General features: G+C 36.3%; 1 protein-coding gene across 9 annotated transcripts in view; it reads left to right on the top strand.

Annotated features, from left to right (window-relative positions):
• Positions 1-21,107, top strand: part of TANK (TRAF family member associated NFKB activator) — a 95,484-nt gene that overhangs the window by 34,376 nt on the left and 40,001 nt on the right. For 6 of the 9 annotated variants that reach the window (XR_004679692.1, XM_035007911.1, XM_035007909.1 and 3 more), the window contains exon 2: positions 2,020-2,167. Coding sequence is in view for 8 of the 9 variants with exons in the window: in XM_035007909.1 (XP_034863800.1) it covers positions 2,020-2,167 (148 nt within the window). In the remaining variant the exon portion in view is untranslated. Of the gene's footprint in view, positions 1-2,019; positions 2,168-3,742; positions 3,885-13,865; positions 14,285-21,107 lie in introns of those variants that run through there. The other 3 variants (XM_035007915.1, XM_035007913.1, XM_035007914.1) reach the window with 2 other exon arrangements.

The raw sequence follows: 21,107 nt of genomic DNA, 5'->3' as shown, positions 1-21,107 counted from the left end.
GAGGACAAATAACCCAATTAAAAAGTGGACAAAGGAGTTGACTAGATAGACATTACTCTAAAGAAGATATACAGATAACCAATAAGCACTGGAAAGATGTTCAACATCATTAGGGAAGTACAAATCAAAACTGTGATGAGATACCACTTCACACCCACTGGGATGCATATAATTCAAAAATGGATGATAAATGTTAGTAAAGATGTAGAGAAATTGGGACTCTTACTCATTACTAGTGAAATATAACTTGGTACACATCCAAGCAGCTTTGGCAGTTCCTTAAAAAGTTAAATAAGGTTATCCTCTAACCCAGCAGTTCTGCTCCTAGGTATGTATCCAAGAGAATTGAAAACCTGTTCACACAAGTATGCATACACAAATAGTATAGCTTTCTTCAGAATAATCAAAAAATGGAAAGAACTCAAATGTCCATTAACTGAAGAATGGATAAACAAAATGTGGTATATTCACACAATGGAATATTACTCAGACATAAAAAGCAATGAAGTACTGTTATATACTACCACATGGATAAACCTCAGAAATTTTACGCCATGTGAAAAAAGTCAGACACAAAGGCCGTATATTATATAGTCCCATTTATATGAAACGTCCAAAATAGACAAATCCATAGAGTCAAAAAGCAGATTAGTAATTGCTGGGGGATTGATGGGAGAGGGGATTGGGACTAACTGCTAATAAGTAGTTTATTTTTGTAGTGATAAAAATGTTCTGGAATTAGATAATGGTGATGATTGTACAACATAATGAATATACAAAAAGACCCCCACAGAAATGTACACCTTATTTTTTTTTTTAAGATTTTATTTATTTATTTGACACAGAGAAACAGTGAGAAAGAGAACACAAGCAGGGAGAGTGGGAGAGGGAGAAGCAGGCTTCCCGCAGAACAGGGAGCCCGATGTGGGGCTCGATCCCAGGACCCTGGGATCATGACCTGAGCCGAAGGGAAAGGCTTAATGACTGAGCCACCCAGGTGCCCCAGAAATGTACACTTTAATATGGTGAATTTTATATTATATGAATTGTATTTTAATGAAATACTACAATTTTTTAAAAAGCATTGTGTACCCAAAATAAAAGGACAGATGAAAGATTAGAGACTGAGATTATGAAGGATTTCCAATCATAAAGAAGTGAAATAATTTGGTACCTCCAAACCCCCCATGACTGATAGAGAACTTTATCTATTATGTGGCTTCAGAAGATTAAGAAAGGTCCTGTGGTGTGGCTTTTACAGCTGGACAGGAAAAATCAGAATCATTACATGGCCCTCTGCTCAGAGCCAAGGAATGTGGTTAGAAATGTTATGCAAATTGAGATGATAAAACCAAATTACCTCCACTCAGTAAATCACCTGTAGTTCAGAAACAGCAGGGAGGTTGGAAAACTAAAAGGGAGTGTGGGTAGGACTGAAGGGATGTGATTTTTCTTTTTTAATGTACAATCCAACAGCAACTCTCCCTAGATTTTGTGCTAAAATAAGAGCATTTTCACACATTTTAATTGCTCTGCGATAACAACAGTGTGAACTCCATCCACAAATATTTATTATCTACTTAATTTTGCTCTAATTTCAGTGTAGCAAGAACTCACCTTGTAAGTGGGAATAACTGTCCGTTTAGTAAAAAGAAATCCCTTCCCACATTGCTAATCCTATTGTGCATTTCTGTAATAAAGTATTAATAACAAATGGCCTTTTATATTTCTCCATTTTAAGGTTGCGTTTTTAGATTACTATTTTCAAAGTAGCATCTTTATGAACTGGAACCCCACTTGCTCCTTGAACATTAGTAAAGAATATTAAAATTGAAGAAGTTAATGTTTCTTAAGATTTCTAATCAGGATTTTAGATGAGACTTATATGCCTTTATAAACTTTATAGTACTTGGTGCTATAATGTTCATGATAAACTATACGGAACTGTCTATAAGATGCATTTAGAAATGAGATTTGTATAATTTCATAGCTATCTAAATTGTTCTGATTATTTTCCAGACCTGTCATATACTCCATCCTTTATAGTGATGCTACAGAACAGAGAGGAATGGATAAAAATATTGGCGAGCAACTCAATAAAGCTTATGAAGCCTTTCGACAGGCATGTATGGATAGAGATTCTGCAATAAAAGAACTACAGCAAAAGGTATATGGTTTTGGTTTTGAAAGTTCTTATTTATTCTAGCAAATGGAAATTTGAGAATCTTTTGCAAGTGAAAAATATTGTATTGTTACAAACTTTCTTGAAGAACTGTAATAACTAAAACACTGAGATATATATTAATGGATGAAATTTAAGATTCTTATTTGTTTTTTATTTAAAAAATAAAATTTTTTTATTTTTAAAAATAAAATTATTTTTAAAATTTAAAATTTTTTAGGAAAAAAAAACACATTGTGACCTGAAGGAATAGTTCATAAAGAGCATCATCCTCCATAAATAATTTTTAATTTTCAGTTTCAAAAGATGGTAATTAGAAGAAAGGTATATTTCCTAGGCATAAATTTAGTAGTTCCCAGGCACATGTCTGTCATTGGTCCATGATTAGGTCTTCACTGATCTGCAGCAAAATGAGAAAAATAAGAATGTAATGAACTTCTCGTAATGCTAAATTTATCCAGTTCAAAATTCTGTCCTTTATTCTCATACTGTGTTTCCATACTATCAGATTTTAGGGCAGGATTTTATTAACACACACTTTTGTGAGATGCTAATGATAGAGTTTTTATTTGCTTATTTAATATCACTATTTAGGAGTGTTTTGGGGGTCCCAGTACCAAAAAACACATTCTGTGTTGTCCAGAGGGACTCACAGGACTTAGCATACAGTAACACTCACAGCTAAGATTTATTACATTGACATGATAAAGATACACAGTCAGATCATTAATGTAAAACATCAGGCAGACTCTGGAGGGATCCACATGCAGGCCTCCTATGCTCTTTCCCTCCAGTGAGGGGTCACACAGAGTGCACCCTGCCTCCAGCTTCAAAAACTTAGTCACTCAGGTGCAGTCCTTCTACATAGGGAACTTCATTTGAAACTCAAGAATTCAGGGTTTTTATTAAGAGCTGGTCACATAGATATCCTATGTCAATCAAAATTTCAGACTCTCAGAAGGAAAGTAGGTCTTCCCCATAAATCTCATGGTACAGTCTAATTAAGCTGGCACAACAATCAACTTTATTACTTTATCGACTTTATCACAAGTCAGGTTCCCGGATGCCAGCCAAGGGCCAACCTTGCAATAGTTTCAACAGGCAGTTGAAAGTGGGAGATCTTGAATTGGTTACCTCATTTAAGAAACAATTTTATTAGCCTTAAAATTCTAAAGTCTAGAATATGCTAGCCATGCAATTCTTAGTCACTTCCATAAATATAGGAACTACACAATTCTCTTCATCCTTTCTACTTGACACATCTATAAAACTAGATGTTATACGTACTTCCCTGTATTTCTCAGAAATCATTATTTGTGATTCTCCTGTTTGTTTGCAAAAGATTACTTCCAGTTATATGGGTAGACTTGTGGACTAGGTCTTCCTTAGGGGTACACAGGAGAAACAGGGGCATAACAATGACAGGGAGTTTTCCAAATTATTGAAGTTTAGAATTTGGATTTCTTTGCGTTTCCAGTTCAGGTATAAAGCATAATCACATTTTAAAAAACAAGAACAACAACAAAATCCCAACTTTTATTCTTCTTATTTTCCCATTAGGTTCGTTAAGAAACTTCAACAATCTTATACTTGTTCTAGGAAAGTTAGGAAACAGAATTAGGGAAGAGGAGTATTGAGATATTCTTAGGTTGAGGCAGAAACAGAAATTTCTCTAACTGCTCCTCTGCCTTCACTGCCAATGGTAAGCAACCAGAAACTTGTGATTTAACTTTTTAACTGCCATGGAAAAAGCCTTTGCTCACATCAGCAATTATCCAAAGGATGGTAAAGGGATATATATATATTTTAGTATTTGTCAAGTATTCAAGAATAAAAGAAAACATGTATACTCTCTATTCTTATATACTAAACTCAAAATATCCTGATTTATTTAAGAAAAATCAATGAATGTCTGCTGCATACTGGGCCTTTGATGAGGTTCTAGGAATGCTGAAACAAAACATAGTTTATGCCCTTAAGGAACTTTCCAATAAGAAGATAAAAAGGACGATTAATAGTTATTACCACAGTGTACTAAGTGCTATAGTGGAGATCTGTGGGGGCTAACAAATAAACACAAAGAAGAATCACCCAAACCAGTCTGGGAGGATCAGGTCATAAGCCCACTCTCAAGCCCAAAGCTTGGGCTAAGATTAGGAGTTGGGTAAATTAAGGGGGCGGGGGGAGCAGTTTATATAATAAAAACACAAAAGTGAGGTAATATATGGTACATTCCATGTACAATAAGGTGATTCTATGGCTCCAACAAGAACAATAAAGAAGTACAGGAAAAGAAGCTGTGAAGGTAGACTAGGGCCCTATCTTGAGGAATATGACTAAGTAGTTCATACTGTATTCTTATTCAATCCGAGTTTACTGAAGGATTAATATATATGCTTTAAAAAAGTCTTCCTGACATTTGGATATAGGATAGAGGGCAATGTGGAATTCAGGCTCAATAAGCATGGAGATGATAAACAATGGTCTAAGAGCCAGGAATATAAAAATAAGTGGCAGTCATCAGGTTGCACTTTATGAATTTTTATATGTGTGTGTGTATAATATATGTATAATTATATATAAATATCTATTAATATACATATGTTATATAGTTAGCCCTTGAAAAAGTGCAGGGGGGTTAGGGGTGCTGACCCCCCATGTAGTCAGAGATCTGCATGTTAACTTTTGATTCTCTAAAAACATAACTACTAATAGTCTACTGTTGACTGGAAGCCTTACCAATAACCAATAAACAATTGATTAACATATATTTTGTATGTTATATGTATTATATACTGTATTCTTACAATAAAGTAAGCTAGAGAAAAGAAAATGTTACTAAGAAAATCATAAGAAAAAATATATATAGTAATGTACTGTATTTATTGGAAAAAAATCCACATATAAGTGGATGCATACTGTTCAAGGGTCAACTGTACATATATTATACTTCAGTGTAAAAAAAATAAATCAATGGCACTCATTTCAAGCAGTCAACATGAGAACTTAAATTAAGCATTAAGGATGAATTAAGGAAGAGATCTAAGATTTATTTAGGAAATAGAATGGAAAGCAGGTGGCACCTGAATGCAGGCCACTTCTGAGTGTGATAACATAGATTCTAGGAGGATACCCAGGTATCTGGAATAGAAAACTGCATTGATGGTGGTGCTGATGACTACAAGGATCAGTAGAGAAGAAGATACAGATTTATAGATGGGGAAATAAAATGTGTAATTAGGTTTTAGTTACCAGGTTTAGTTACCTGCGGGACATGCAGGTTAAATTGTCCAATGGATAGTTGCAAATATGGAACTAGAAGCCTTTATTATAGCCTTGAATAAAATAGCATTTCCAGGTTCGAGTGTATAGGGCAAAGGAGTATTTGAAAGATAAGAGTGTGAGAGGAAGGAAATAAGGCCAACCAGTTGGTCATTGGAGATTCAAAACTAGGTTAAAGGATTGACTATGAAACAAGAGGAGAAACACCTATTCCTCTGAGAAGTGGAAGGAACAAGAAGAAAAAATACGTGTACGCAAAGATAAGTTTGCAGATCAGAAATGATGGTGGCAGGAAGTTAGCAAGGTTTTCATCTATCATTTATATGTGGAATCTAAAAAAGTCAAATGGTGATGGGGCACCTGGGTGGCTCAGTTGGTTAAGCGACTGCCTTCGGCTCAGGTCATGATCCTGGAGTCCCGGGATCGAGTCCCGCATCAGGCTCCCTGCTCGGCAGGGAGTCTGCTTCTCCCTCTGACCCCCCTCCCTCTCATGCTCTCTGTCTCTCATTCTCTCTGTCTCAAATAAATAAATAAAATCTTTAAAAAAAAAAAAAAAAAAAGTCAAATGGTGGTTACCAGGGTTTAGGAGGTGGGGATAAGACTGATGCTGTTTAAGGATATAAACTTATAAATGTATAACTTATAATGAGTAGTGAATAAGCCATAAAGATCTAATGCACAGTATAATGAATATAGACAATAATATTGTACTATAATTATATAATGTAAATATTGCTACAAGAGCAATCATATTACAATATGTAAATGTATCAAAGCACACTGTATACCTTAAATTTACATAATGTTCCATGTCAAATTTATTCAGTAAAAAAATAGAGTTATAATGTAAGAGTATTTTTTTTTCTGTGAAATGCAAGGTGAGGTCATCTGAATGAAGTGATTTTAGGTTATTCTGAGAGTAGTAGTAAAGAATTGAAACAGCTTCAGTTAAGAAATGAGAGAAGAAAAATGTTACATCCAACATTTACTGAATTTTTGGTGATAATCCATGTTTGTTGTCATTTTTTTCAGCAGCTTTCTTGGTATAGAAGTGGAATGAGCAGATGGCCAAATCCAGGATTAGGAGATTGCAGAGTTAAGAATAGAATAATGGTTAGGTGGCTAGAAAGGGTGGGTACAAAAGCAATTGAAATTGTGTGCTTTGAAATACAAACTAACATTAGAAAGAAGTTAATCTAGGAGTCTAATAGACTAAGAACAAAAAGAGGGTTTATGTCTGAGGTCTCCATGAAGTGAGAGAACAGATACAGAAGGAGTAGAAGAATGTGAGAGGTCTATTAGTAATAGACTATTACTAATGAGTTTTTGAATTGATGTTTAGGATCTCTGTCTTCATGATGTGTCATGAAAGTGGGTAGCCGGAGTGGGATTGAAAAATTCAAGAAACAGATCTATTAGAACACTTCTCCTAAAGTGGTGATAAGATCAGGAGCATTTGGAGAGACTGTGTGAAAGGAAGAGCCAAGGAGCACTTGGTGGCTCCGATGGTTAAGCGTTTGCCTTTGGCTCAGGTCATGATCTCAGGGTCCTGGGATCGATCCCCACATCAGGCTCCCTGCTCAGTGGAGAGTCTGCTTCTCCCTCTCCCTATGACCCTCCTCCCTGCTTGTGCATTCATGCTCTCAAATAAATAAATAAACTATTTTTTTTTAAAGGAAGAGCCAAAATTCTTGAATGTGAGAGAATGACTGGTATGTTGTAAGATAAACGGTTTCGAGGAGAAACTGGTATAATTGAATGCCTTGTGGATGGTCTTTTGCTTAAATTTAAAGGACTAATGGTTCAGAAGTAGCAATGATGAGGCAAGATAGTACGTATCTTTTTGTTCTTCCACTTCCTATTCCATCCATTGCCCAACCCCTGTGGTTTGATGTAGACAGCTTCATATGAGGAGACTGCAGAGGCATCTGTATCCTCAGAAGACAATGTAATAATTCCCATTTTAAAACAAGACACCAGTCTTTTTGAAAGTCAGATTTATTGGCCATTACATTCTCTATAGTATAATGAAATAGGAGTTCTGACATAAAATTTTATACTTTGATCTCATTCATTATGTTTTTTTTTAATTAACTTTTTTCTAAAATGTTATTGTGAAAAGACCTGTATACTTTTGATATTTCTTGGGATTTTGTTTTATGGGACATGTGTTGTTTTTCGAATTATAGAATCAGAGGTGCCAAGTGTAAATCACTAATTTGTTCCAATCTACTCCCAGAAATGAAATTGAACTTTGAAGTAAAACAAGCTAGATATTCCTCATTTAAAATCTTTAGTAATAAGGTGACAAATACAAGCTCTCAAACTTACAGTATGAAAATTAGAGCAAAGGCTCTGAGTGGTGATTTTGGTAAAGGAAATTATTACTTGATTTGATTTTATTTGGATATTTTGAGTTCATATGTAAGAAGATTAGTCAGGGGAAGATGATTAGCAGGCAGTTGAAGTGTGGATCTTTAAAGTAAGGTACCAGTTGGAAATACCAATTTGGGAATCATCTTCACAGAGATATTTGGAGTGATGGGAGGAGGAAGTACCAATGGGAAAGAGAACAGAGCAAGAGAAGAAAAGCAAGAGGACAACCTTGGAGAAGTTGCCTGGCATTCTGATGGCAAAAAGGCCCCAAGGGCTGTGCTGTCAGTGAGTCTACCTGCCCTTCCTAACATTATGCTTAAAGAATTGGTCTATTAAGTGACATCAGCAAGATGGCAAACTAGGAAGTGGTAGGCCCTTGTTCAGATTGATTGAAATAATTTTAGAGGAGCTCTGGAAATCAGTGATCTTCAGCAACCAAGCAGACCCTAGTCAAGAAAAAGCCATATTCAAAACTGTAGGAAATTTCCTGGCATTTCTACTTCCCCTGGACCCACTCCCTGCCCATGATCGTGTGGTGCAGTTGGGAGGAAGTAGCCCAAATTCTTGGTTCCCTCCCTCAGAAAGGAAAGAGCAAGGTAGAACTTGTTTGAAACATCCTGACCTGTCTGTGGACTATCCAAGGGACTGTTTTCTGTCTCACTTGACTTGGAGCTCAGAGTTGGGAATGGTAGCATAGTTTGGGTCTCAGGCAGGAAGCTGTGGAAGGCAGTGTTGGGCAGCATAGCATGTGGAAAGAGGCTGCAGTGGACATCTAAGTGTAAGAGATTGAAGGAAGAGGAATATAATAAACATCTAAGGTCCTAAGAAGCTGGGGTAAGACTTTTTGAGAAGTTAACATACTTCCAACAAGCCAGGGAAAATCAGAAACAAACAGAAACATACACACACTAGCCCAAACAAGATACACACTCAGAAAATACCTGGAAGACCGTAAAGCTTTACCCTGAGCTAATCATAAGGCTAACGGGCCTGCTAATTATAATTAGTGAAGATCTTTCACACCTGGTGGCAAAGACTAGGAGAGTTTATTCACATACCCCAGTTTTCAACAAATTACAAGGCCTACAAAGAAACAGGGAAATGTAGCCCTTTTTAAAGAATATCATAAATTTCCAGAAACAGTCCTTGATAAACATGTATCAGACTTACTAGACAAAGACTTTAAAACAGTGTCATAAATATGCTCCAAGAGCTAAAGGAAAACAGAATGAAAGGAAGTGAGGAAAGCAATAATATAAACAAAATGAGAATATTAACAGTGAGACCAAGTATTTTTAAAAAGTGAAACATTCTTGAGTTAAAAAATAGAACATATGAGTTGAAAATTACACTAGAGGGGTTCAGGGGCAGACTTGAACAGGCAGAAGAAAAAAGTCCATGGGGGCGCCTGGGTGGCTCAGTTGGTTAAGAGACTGCCTTCGGCTCGGGTCATGATCCCAGGGTCCTGGGATCGAGTCCCGCATCGGGCTCCCTGCTCTGCGGGGAGCCTGCTTCTCCCTCTCCCACTCCCCCTGCTTGTGTTCCCTCTCTCGCTGTGTCTCTCTCTGTCAAATAAATAAATAAAATCTTTAAAAAAAAAAAAAAAATCCATGAACTCAAAAATAGGTCGTTTGAAATAATGGAGTCTGAGGAGCAAAAAGAAAAAAGAAAAGTGAGCAGAGCCTAAGAGATTTATGGGACACTATCAAGTGGAGCAATATACACATTATAGGAGAAGGTAAAGAGAGAGAAATTAAAGAAATAGAAAAAAAAAGAAGTAGATTGAAGAAATAATAAATGATAACTTCCCAAATTTGGGGAACAACATGAATATACAAGTCCAAGAAGCTCAACAAATTCTATGTAAGATAAATCCAAAGAGCCCTCCCTCAAACTACATTGTAATCAAACTGTCAACAAAAACAAAAAAAGAATCTGGAGAGCATCAAAAGAAAAGGGACTCATCATGTAGAAGGGAGGCCCCAATAATACAGTCGGTGAATTTCTTAGCAGAAACCTTGCAGGCTACAAGGCAACAGGATGATATTTTTAAGGGCTGTAAGAAAGAAATCTGTTAACCAAGTATACTGTATATCTGGTCAAACTGTCCTTGAAATGAGGGAGAAATTCAGATTTTCCCAAACAAAAGTGGAAAGAGTTCATTACCACTAGACCTGACCTAGAAGAAATGCTGAAGAGTGTCCTTCAAGTTGAAATGAAAGCTGGATAGTAACTTGAATTCAAGTTAGTTTGATATCAAGTTAAGATAGTGTCATAACTTCAGGACGTTATATGTAGTCTCAGTTGTAACCTCAAAGAAAATACCTACAGAATATACACAAAAGGAAAGGGAAAGAGAATCAAAATGTGTAAATGTGTCACTACAAAAAAATCAACTAAACACAGAGGAAGGCAGTAATGGAGGAAACAACAAAAAGCTGTAGGATAGGGGCGCCTAGGTGGCTCAGTTCATTAAGCGACTGCCTTCGGCTCAGGTCATGATCCTGGAGTCTCTGGATCGAGTCCCGCATCAGGCTCCCTGCTCGGCAGGGAGCCTGCTTCTCCCTCTGACCCTCCCCCCTCTCATATGCGCTCTCTCTCTCTCTCATTCTGTCTCAAATAAATAAATAAAATCTTAAAAAAAAAAAATATTTAAAAAAAAAAAGAAAAAGCTGTAGGATATACAGAAAACAACAAAATGGCAAAAGTAAGTACTTCCCTGCTGGTATTTACTTTGAAGTGTAAATGGATCAAACACTCTAATCAAAAGACATAGGTTAGCAGAATGGATAAAAAACAGAATCCCACTATGTGTTATATACAAGCCTAACTTTAGATTTAAGCACATGCATAGGTTGAAAATGAAAGGATGGGAAAAGATTCAATGCAAATAGTAACCAAAAGAGAGCAAGGGTGTCTGTATTGATATCAGACAAAACAGACTTTGTATCAAAGTTTTTTATAGAAGATAAAGAGGGGCGTTATATAACGAAAAAATTATCAGTTGTCAAGAAGATATAGTAATTATATATGCACTAAACATCAGAACTCCAAAATACATGATGCAAACATTGACAGTATTCAAAGAAGAAATGATAGCTCTACAGCAACCCTGGGGCACCTGGATGGCTCAGTCAGTTGATCATCTGACTCTTGGTCCTGGCTCAGGTTTTGATCTCATGGTTGTAAGTTCAAGCTTTGCATTTGGCTCCACGCTGGGCATGGAGCCTACTTAAAAAAAAACAAACAAACTTCAATACCCTACTATCAACACTTTCAAAAAGGGACAGAGCAACCAGATTAGAAGATCAGTAAGGAAAATGAGGTCTTGAACAACATTGTAGACCAGTTGGAACTGACAGACGTATATAGAATACTCCACTCAACAAGAGCAGAATTCACATTTTTCTCAAGTTCTTGTGGAACACTATCCAGGATTGCCCATATGTTAGGCCATTAAAAATGACATAATAAATGTTAAAAGGTTGGAATCATACAGAGTATCTTTTCTAATCACAATAGAATGAAACTAGAAATCAACAACAGAAGGAAAACAAGGAAACTAAAAATATGTAGAAATTAACACAGTCTTAAACAGCTAGTGGGTCAAAAAAGAAATCACAAGGCAAATTAGGAAATATCTTAAAAGCATAAAAATGAAAACACAGCCTACCAAAAGTTATGGGATGCTGTGAAAACTCTGCCAAGAGGGAGAGTAAATACTTAGATTAAAAAGAAGATCTCCAATCAATAACCTAACTTTACCTTAGGAAACTAGACAAAGAAGCACAAACTAAACCTAAAGCTAGCAGAAGGAAGGAAATAGAGATTAACGGTCATTAAAAAGTTCAAAGAATGCCTAGTACCCACTGGCTTCATGGTGAAATCTGCCAAACATTCAAAGAGGAATTACCACCAGTCCTTCTCATACTCTTCCAGAAATCGAACAGGATGGAACATTTCTTAATACTCTATGAGGCCATCATTACCCTCATACCAAAGCCATATACAGACATTGCAAGAAAACTGCAGACTAATATTTTTTATGCAAAAATCCTCAACAAAATACTAGGAAACCAAATTCAACAGCATATTAAAAGGATTATACACCTTGACCAAGTGAGATTTACTCTTGCAATGCAAAAGTGGTTTAGCATACAAAATCAGTGGAGTACATCACTTTAACAGAATGAAGAGGGGGAAAACCACATGATCATTTCAACTGATACAGAAGAAGCAGTTGACAAAATTCAAACCCCTTTAAAGCCTTTTAAAAACACTCAACAAACCAGGAATAGGAAATATTTCAACATAATAAAGGCCATTTATGAAAACCGCACAACTAACATAATACTCCATAGTGAAAGACTGAAGACTTTTCTTGTAAGATAGGAGTAAGACAGGATGTCCACTTATACCACTTTTGTTCAACATAGTACTGGAAATCCTACCCAGAGCAATTAGGCAAGAAAAACAGTATCCAAATTGGAAAGGAGGAAGTAAAATTATCTCTGTTTGCAGATCATCTTATATGGAGAAAACCCCTAATGATTCCATCAAAAAAACCCTGTTAGAACTAATAAATTCAGCAGAGTTGTAGGATACAAAATCAATGCACAAAAATTAGCATTCCTATACATTAACATTAAATAATATGAAAAAGAAATGAAGAAAATTCCATTTACAATATCATCAAAATAAATAATATACTTAGGAATAAACTTACCCAAGTAGATGACAGACCTATACACTGAAAATTACAAAAACACTGCTGAAAAAAATAAGACATCAACAAATGGTAGAAAATTCTGTGTTCGTGGATTGGATTTACCTTTCACCATATACAAAAATTAAACCAGAACCTAAATATAAGAGCTAATACTATAAAACTCTTAGAAGAAGTCATAGGGAGAAAGTTTCTTTACATTGGATTTAGCAGTGATTTCTTGGATAGGACACCAACAAAAGATTAGGCAACAAAAGAAAAATTAGATAACTTGGACTTCATCAAAATTAAGGCAGCCCAAGGAACGTGAGAAAATATTTGCAAATTATGTATCTGATAAGGGATAGATATCTAGACTATATAAAGAAACTCTACAGCTCAACAACAACAAAACCTGAGTTAAAAATAGGCAAAGGGTATGAATAGACATTCTCCAAAGAAGTTATACAAATGACCTGTAAGCACATGAAGTGATCCTCAGCATTATTAGCCATTGGGGAAACGCAAATCAAAACCACAATGAGATGCAGGTTCATACCAATTGTATTGGCAAAGATATGGAGAAGTTAGAATTCTTGTACATTGCTGATGGAACTGTAAAATGCTATAGCTACTGTGGGAAATGTATGGTATTTCCTCAAAAAAATAAACATAGGATTACCATATGACTCAGCAGTTCCACTTCTGGGTATATACCCCAAAGAATTGAAAGCAGGGACTTGAAGAAATATTTGTATATCTATGTTCATAGCAACCTTATTTATAATAGTCAGAAGATGGAAGCAACCTAAATGTCCATGGATGGATAAATGGATAAACAAAAGGCAGTATATACATAACAATGGAATTTATTCAGCCTTTAAAAGAAGAAAATTCTGACACACAGTACAACATGGATGAACTTTGAAGATTTTATGCTAAGTGAAATAAGCTAGTCACAAAAGGACATATAGATGTATGATTCTGCTTATGAGGTATCTAGAGTAGTGAGATCACAGAGACAGAAAGTAGTAGGGTGGTTCCTAGAGGCTGAGGGAAGTGAATGGAGAGTTAGTGTTTAAAAGGTACAGAGTTGGGCGCCTGGGTGGCTCAGTTGGTTAAGCGACTGCCTTCGGCTCAGGTCATGATCCCGGAGTCCCGGGATCGAGTCCCACATCGGGCTCCCTGCTCAGCAGGGGGTCTGCTTCTCCCTCTGCCCTCTTCCCTCTCGTGCTCTCTGTCTCTCATTCTCTCTCTCTCAAATAAATAAAAATTAAAAAATCTTTAAAAAAAAGAAAAAAAAATAAAAGGTACAGAGTTTCAGTTGAGGAAGATGAAAAAGTCCTGGAGATAGTTTGTGGTGATGGTTACACAACATTGTGAGTATTCTTAATGCCACAGAACTGGACACTTAAGATTGGTTGAAATGGCAAATTTTATTTCTGTATTTTACCACAACTTTTTAAAAATCTGTTGCAAAAAAGGAAAAGAATGGGTGTAACCTGGATTCTCTTACTAGCTATGTTTTATTGCTGTTCATCTGTTTGTACAAACTCACTAGCCTTTTATGACTTAGTTGTCCATACTCCAAGCCAGTTCTTCTCTTCGTGTTTCTGTGAAAAAGTACAATTTAAGACTCCTATTTAAGAAGTCAATGTGCTACATCCATTTAAGAGCATTCTGTCAAGCAAAGGCATCCAAGTATTACAAATTAATGAGGGAAACAAAGCCAAATGCAGGTAAGTGATTTTTAAAATACTACTGGCTGAAACTACAAAAGCACATGCGTATTGAAAAAAATGCAAATAATTCAAAATATACAGAATATAAAATGATTGTCTTCTCCCTTACTCTCCAGGGGTAAGCATTGTTAGTAATTTATGAATCATATTTTTCGAAAAATAGAATGGTGCCAATCTGAAAAAGATTAAAATTTTTCAAAAATGTCTTTAACTTTGGGGCACCTGGGTGGCACAGTTAAGCGTCCTACTCTTAGTTTTAGCTCAGATCATGATCTCAGGATCATGAGATCAAGCCCCACATCGGGCTCTGCACTCAGCAGGGAATCTGCTTAAGACTCTCCCTCTCCCTCTGCCCCTCCCCACTGTGCAGGAATGCACATGTGTGCATGCGTGCTCTCTCTCTTTCTCTCAAATAAATATATTTTTTTTAAATGTCTTTATCTTCACCATCATCATCACTAAAATTTATCAAAGCTTATGTTTACCAAAGTGCTTTGTACAGTCACCTAATTTAATCATACAAATCTTGTGAGGAAGTATTTTCATTTTTCAGATGAGGAGAAGGAAGTGCAGAGAGGTGAAATAACTTGCCCACAACCATGTATCTAATAAGTACTAAAGCTAGTAGAACTGTGATTTGAAAAAATCTACCTGACTGTAAATATCATGTCTATAACTTCTTTGCCTAAAATCATCAATAGTCTCAGATTCATACATAATAGGGCTACCTCATTCCATTTAATGGCTGACCATATATATATCTCTTCTACTACCTCTTCCTTTTTTAACATTCCAGATAGCATGTTTGATTTTCCTCATTTCTTCTTGAGTCCCACTTCTTTAATCTCCTTTGTAGGTTTATTCTCTACCACCAGGCCCGGTACATTTTAGTTTTTCAAGACTTTCTTCACTTCTTATTTTATGTTCTTATATGAGCTATCTCATCTTCTATAATTTCAGATACCTATGACAATGACTCCTAAATTTAACTCCCTACTCCAGATCTGCCCTCTGAGCTCTATATCTCATTGCTACTTGGAAGGATATTAAACTGAATGCCCAGACCTCCACTAATTTTTCCTCATCTGTATCATTTCAAAGGAGTTATGAGTTTTACAAACTGCTGTGGAGGATTATACTGCCTTTTATTTATCCTAAATTACCTCACTTAAATTTCAAAGGGTGATTCCTCATTCTATTACTAGCATCCTGCTATTGATCATCAAGTATATTTACTTTCCCTGGCCCCTAAGTATTTTTCTCTTTTTCAATACCAAATTTTCCATTGTTATACCTAGGCACTCTTGCCACCATGCCCTTAAATTGTATTAGAATCTCTCATTTTAAGAACACATTTCCAGTATAGCCTTCATTCTACTCCATACTAAAATGTCACATATCCCCAGATAATGCTGAACCAGTTGCATCCTCTTCCTCATTCAGCCCTTAAATTTATATTACATTATAAAACAGAAAGGAAAATTACCATTCATTGAATGAATACATTTTACAAGTTTCACATACTTTATATGTAAATCCTCCTAGCCTGGCAAAGTAGATAATAGTTAGCCCATTTTCAAATGAAAAAACTGAGACTCGGAAATAAGTTAATTTTTTCAGCCAATGTGGCAGAATGTATACTGAAACTAGGTTTATCTGAATCCAGATTTATTTTACTAACCTAGCTAAATCACAGCCCATTCCAGGTATTCAAACTGTTCTTCCCATTACTATGAATAACCTATTTTGGGTTCTTCTTTTCTTGGATGAGTCCTTCCTGTGTGATTTATATGTCTCGTATGAAAAGAGGCTGGAGTATAATGTTTGTTACTGATGGTTCTTTCTTTCATCCTACAATTTATGATGTCCCAGGTACATAATAAATGCTGGGATTCAAAGATAAATAAAACATAGAGCATGCACTTAAAAGGGTCATAATCTGATATCGCTTATTCTGTTTGTTGCCTTGTGTAAGCATTCATATGTACCCATGCTAAGAGGTCTTCTGATTGTTCCAAAGTAAAGGGATGTTTTAATCACAGTAGCCCCTGACATGGACAGCTTTTAATATGCTTACAGAATAAGAGAAGAAACTCTTACACAGGGCAGTGGTAGAGTTGGTTTGGTCCTTGAATTAGTTACTGTACAGGATAAACTATTGGTAACAAGAGACCAAGAAGTACTGTGCTTAATTAAGATAGAAGTTTATCCTCATGCAATAGTCCAAAGGTGAGTAGCCAGGGATAGTAAGGCAGCTCTACCATTCCTTAAAATACGGTTTCCCTCTCTGGAATCACAGTGGCTGTTCGCCTTGTTAACATTTCCCTGCCAGTGAGAAAAGAGAGAAGCATGGAAGAGCAGATAGCTTTCTTTTAATTATGCAGTCCAAAATTTGTACAGGTCACTTCTGTTCACATCGTATGAACAGAATGTAGACATATGGTCATATGGCTGTAAATACAGTCTCAACTAGATGACTATGTGTCCGGGTAAAAGTCTGTATTACTAAAAGAAAAAACAAATGTATATGGGGGAATAATTAGCAGTCTTTGCCACATCTTTTGACTGACTAGGCTAAAGTTGCCGGAGAGTATCAAATATCACAAGAGTCCATAATATGGACTTAAAATATTTAATCAATTTTATTACTTATACCAAGTTGCTTCTCATCCATTTCTGCCACTGTTCTGTGGAAGAAACAAAATATATTTAATAAAGACTTCAGTATCCTCTATTGGTTCTTAGACCATCTTTTCAAAAGAAGAAGAATAAAATAATTAAAACATTTTGAGGGCGCCTGGGTGGCTCAGTTGGTTAAGTGACTGCCTTCGGCTCAGGTCATGATCCTGGAGTCCCGGGATTGAGTCCCGCATCGGGCTCCCTGCTCGGCAGGGAGTCTGCTTCTCCCTCTGACCCTCCTCCCTCTCGTGCTCTCTGTCTCTCATTCTCTCTCTCACAAATAAATAAAATAAAATAAAATAAAATAAAATAAAATAAAATAAAATAAAAACATTTTGAAATTTTAAAATTGCCATTTAAAATCAGATTACCATATTCATAAATGAATTGTTTCAGAAAACTTCCTACAGCTGATCTCTTGCTTTTCCCAAGATCTTTGCATTATGTAAAAAGAAAATAGAAATCTCCTTCATTAAAAAGAGAAATGTGGAGGGATGTCTGGGTGGGTCAGTCAGTTAAGCAGTTGACTCTTGATTTTGGCTCAGGTCATGATCTTCTGGGATCCAGCCCTGCATCAGGCTCTGCACTCAGTGTGGAGTCTGCTGGAGATTCACTCTCCCTCTCCCTCTGCTCCTCCCTCTGCTCATGCTCTTTCTGTCTTTCAAAATAAGTAAAATCTTTTTTAAAAAAATTTTTAAAAAGAAATGTGGCCTAAAACATATTTGTCTCCTTGCTGTTCTTGGTTAAAAGTGAAAAATCAACAATGTCTTGTATACAAAGGTAGAAATCTCTTAATTATAAGATAGTTCAGGTGCTTACAAAGAAAATTCCCTTTCGTGTACTGCAAAGAAAAGGGAAAGATACAGAATATTTAGAGCCACCCCATTTGCTAAGTAAAGAGCCTTACTGACTAATCAGTGAGTCTAAGATGAAATCCTCAAGACTAAATTTAACCATGCACTGTCTTTTTGTCATAAATTACAGATCCAAACTTTTTTTTTTAAGATTTTATATATTTATTTGAGAGAGAGTAAGCAAGAGAGAGAGAGAGAGAGAAAGCACAAGCTGGAGTAGGGGCAGAGGGAAGGGGAGAAGCAGACTCCTTGCTAAGCAGGGAGCCCATTGCAGGGCTTAATCCCAAGACTCTGGGATCATGACCTGAGCCGAAAGCAGACGCTTAACCAGCTGAGCCACCCAGGCACCCCAGATCCAAACATTTTTCTGACAACAAATGTTAAGGCATTAAGGATTGTGTTGTCAGATTGCTTTATCCTAGAGTTAGTCTTGACCCATCTGAAATGTAAAGTGTCAGGCTTATGTTACCTCTAAAAGCTTATAGAATATGTTTTCTAGGATTGTATGAAGGTATAAAATGCCTTTATTATAGGTCCTGCTTTATTTAATAATGCCTTTACTTTCACTTAAGATGTGCATGGCTTCATTCTTTACCACCCTTCTTTTTTCCCTTTCTTTCGTCCCCAAAATCTGGGTAAAGTGTCTGTGCAATTGGAGCAGTTGACGCTTGTTTTTTTCTGCTGAAGCTACTGGTATTGGAATAAAAGTGCTCTGGCCATTTCTGATCAAAATTTTATTTCTTCTACTGTACATTGTCAGTACTTTGCCATAGACTCATTTTCTACCTATCAAAATTTAAAATATTTGTATTATTTGTTCCAGATTTTTTATTTCCAGAAATATATCCTATCAAAATTTTTAGACAAGTATGCTAAGATACAAATTCAAGAAGATCTGTTAATAATTGGGAATGTTTAAATTATGATGTTCACTCAAAGATACTGTGAGCACCTACTCAGTATATTGTATCAGGAACCATTCCATGTACTGGGTTCATGGAATGGTGGTACATCTAGTAAAGCAGAGACTAGTCAATCTCATAAATGTAAATTTTCAAGCTCTGATAAGTATTTTTTTTTAATGTTTTATTTATTTATTCATGAGAGTCAGAGAGAGAGAGAGAGAGGCAGAGGCAGAGGGAGAAGCAGGCTCCCTGCCCAGCAGGGAACCCAATGCGGGACTCGATCCCAGGACCCTGAGATCATGACCTGAGCCGAAGGCAGATGCTCAACCATCTGAGCCACCCAGGTGCCCCAAACTCTGATAAGTATTAGGAAGAAATTAGAACATCTCTTAGGGACTTGACCTAATCTATAATCTAGGGGGTCAGAGAAGATAGTCTTTATGAAGGACAGGGTCAGGGTGCTTTCCAGGTGTAAGGATCTGTGTTATAAAGACTCATTGGCCTAAAAGAATTGAAAATATAAGGGAAAGGTGTAATGAGAAGAATCAGGGGCAAGACTGTGTAGGGTCTTTAGAGACCACCATATTGAGGATTTGGGGTTCTGTATTTTGAATGCAGTAGTAAACCATTGAAGATCTTTATTGGGGAAAGAGTGGGAGGACTGAATGGGTGTTATGATTACATATGCGTTTTGCAAAACAAAATGGCTACAGTTGAGAGAATAGATTGGCTGATACATTTAGGGAGAGCAATGAGGTTATTGCAGTAGTTAATTAAGGTTGTGATGGCTTGAGTGGTGATGGCTACATTGGAGATAAAAAAGTGGATAGATTTGAGAGAGATTCAAGATTAAAACTGACGCTTGGTAATGGATTGACTATAGAACAAGTAGTTGTGAAGGATTGTTACAGCTTTCTGGATAGATAGATAGTGGTACCATATACAAAGAAGGAGTGCAAAGGACCTGATATTGCAGGGAGCTGGGTGAGAGGAGGGAGAAAGAGAAGTTGGAGGGAAGAGATCATCAGTTCTGAATATGTAAAAGTTGAAATGCTTTGCCAACAGCACTTGGCCACATAGATCTAGAGGAGAGACCTAGAAACCTCAAAGGAGCGGTCTGGGTTAGAAGGAGAAATTTGAGAGTCTGGTATATAACCTGCCACTTCAGTTAAGATTGTTTAAGGAGAGAGTATATAGCAAAAAGAGGGTCTTGGTATGCCGTAGTGGTTATTTAGGGGCTTGGGCTTTGGTGGTCAGGCAAACCTGAACTCAAATCCCAGCTCCACTGCCTACTGAGAAACTTTGGGCAGGTTATTTTGTACCTCTTCGTGCCTCAGTTTTCTCACCTGTAAAATGTGGGAAATAATCTACTCAGAAGATTAAAGAACTAAAATGAAATAAAATAGAGCTCTCTGATTTTGGTGCATAGTATGTATTCAGTGAAATGATCATATGATGATAATGTATTGTTGAAAATTTTGGTTACAGAATAGTTCACAGTTTTTTAAAAATGTATCTTACTTTTGTAAGTAACTTCTGTTACTTACGTATCTGTATGTGCACAGAAGTTCTGAAAGGGTACATACCAAAGTGTCACTAGTTAACCCTGAGGAGGAATGGAAGTCACAGTAAAGGAAGACTCACTTTTTACCTTGTACGTATGTGGAGTTTTGTAGTGGTAGTGATGGTAGACCTTTTTGTTGTTTGCATTTTCTCAACAAGTGTGCTACTTTTGTAATTTTTAACAGCCATTAATTGTTTCTTAATCAGTTTTGACTTTTTTCTTTTTGCAAACTTTGGACAACCAGGGTTTTTAGTTTTTTTGCTTGACAGAATGTTTTTGATTCAGTGGAGGTACCACTGAGCTTTGAGCTTTTTTTTTTTTTTTTTTGAGCTTTGAGAGAGCTCAAAAAGAAACTTCTGAGTCCTGGGTTACAATGAACTAGAAGAAAGACTGACAAAACTGGCTTAGAGCATGGGGAAGTTGTGTGGTAAGTCTGATGACATGTTGTCCATGTTCAGTGGTAGTCAGGGCTTTAGTTAATGGATGCATATGCTACATGCTTTGGTAACATTTTATATAGATACCTTGCTCATTATTAAAGGAAAGGAACTAATATTTGCAAAAAGCTTATTATGTACCAGATAATTTATACACACTATTTCCTTCAGTGCTTCCAGCAAATATCATTTTCGTTTCAAAAAGAAAACAAAGCTCAAAGAGACTAAGTAAATTAATCAGAACCAAAACAAAGATCATAAAATAAAAATAGTTTGTCATTCTTTACCATTTGGCATGCTGAGAAATTGGTGGCAGCACTGTCACTAAATAGTAGATAATCAGATTGATAATCTGATCTGTCAAATTGCAGGTCTAGGTAA

The sequence above is a fragment of the Mirounga leonina genome, unplaced genomic scaffold, assembly GCF_011800145.1.
Source record: "Mirounga leonina isolate KUSES-001 unplaced genomic scaffold, KU_Mleo_1.0 Mir_151, whole genome shotgun sequence".
NCBI classification, from domain to species: Eukaryota; Metazoa; Chordata; class Mammalia; order Carnivora; family Phocidae; genus Mirounga; species Mirounga leonina.
The sequence above is the reverse complement of the archived record's forward strand: the minus strand, read 5'-3'. Positions and strand labels throughout refer to the sequence as shown.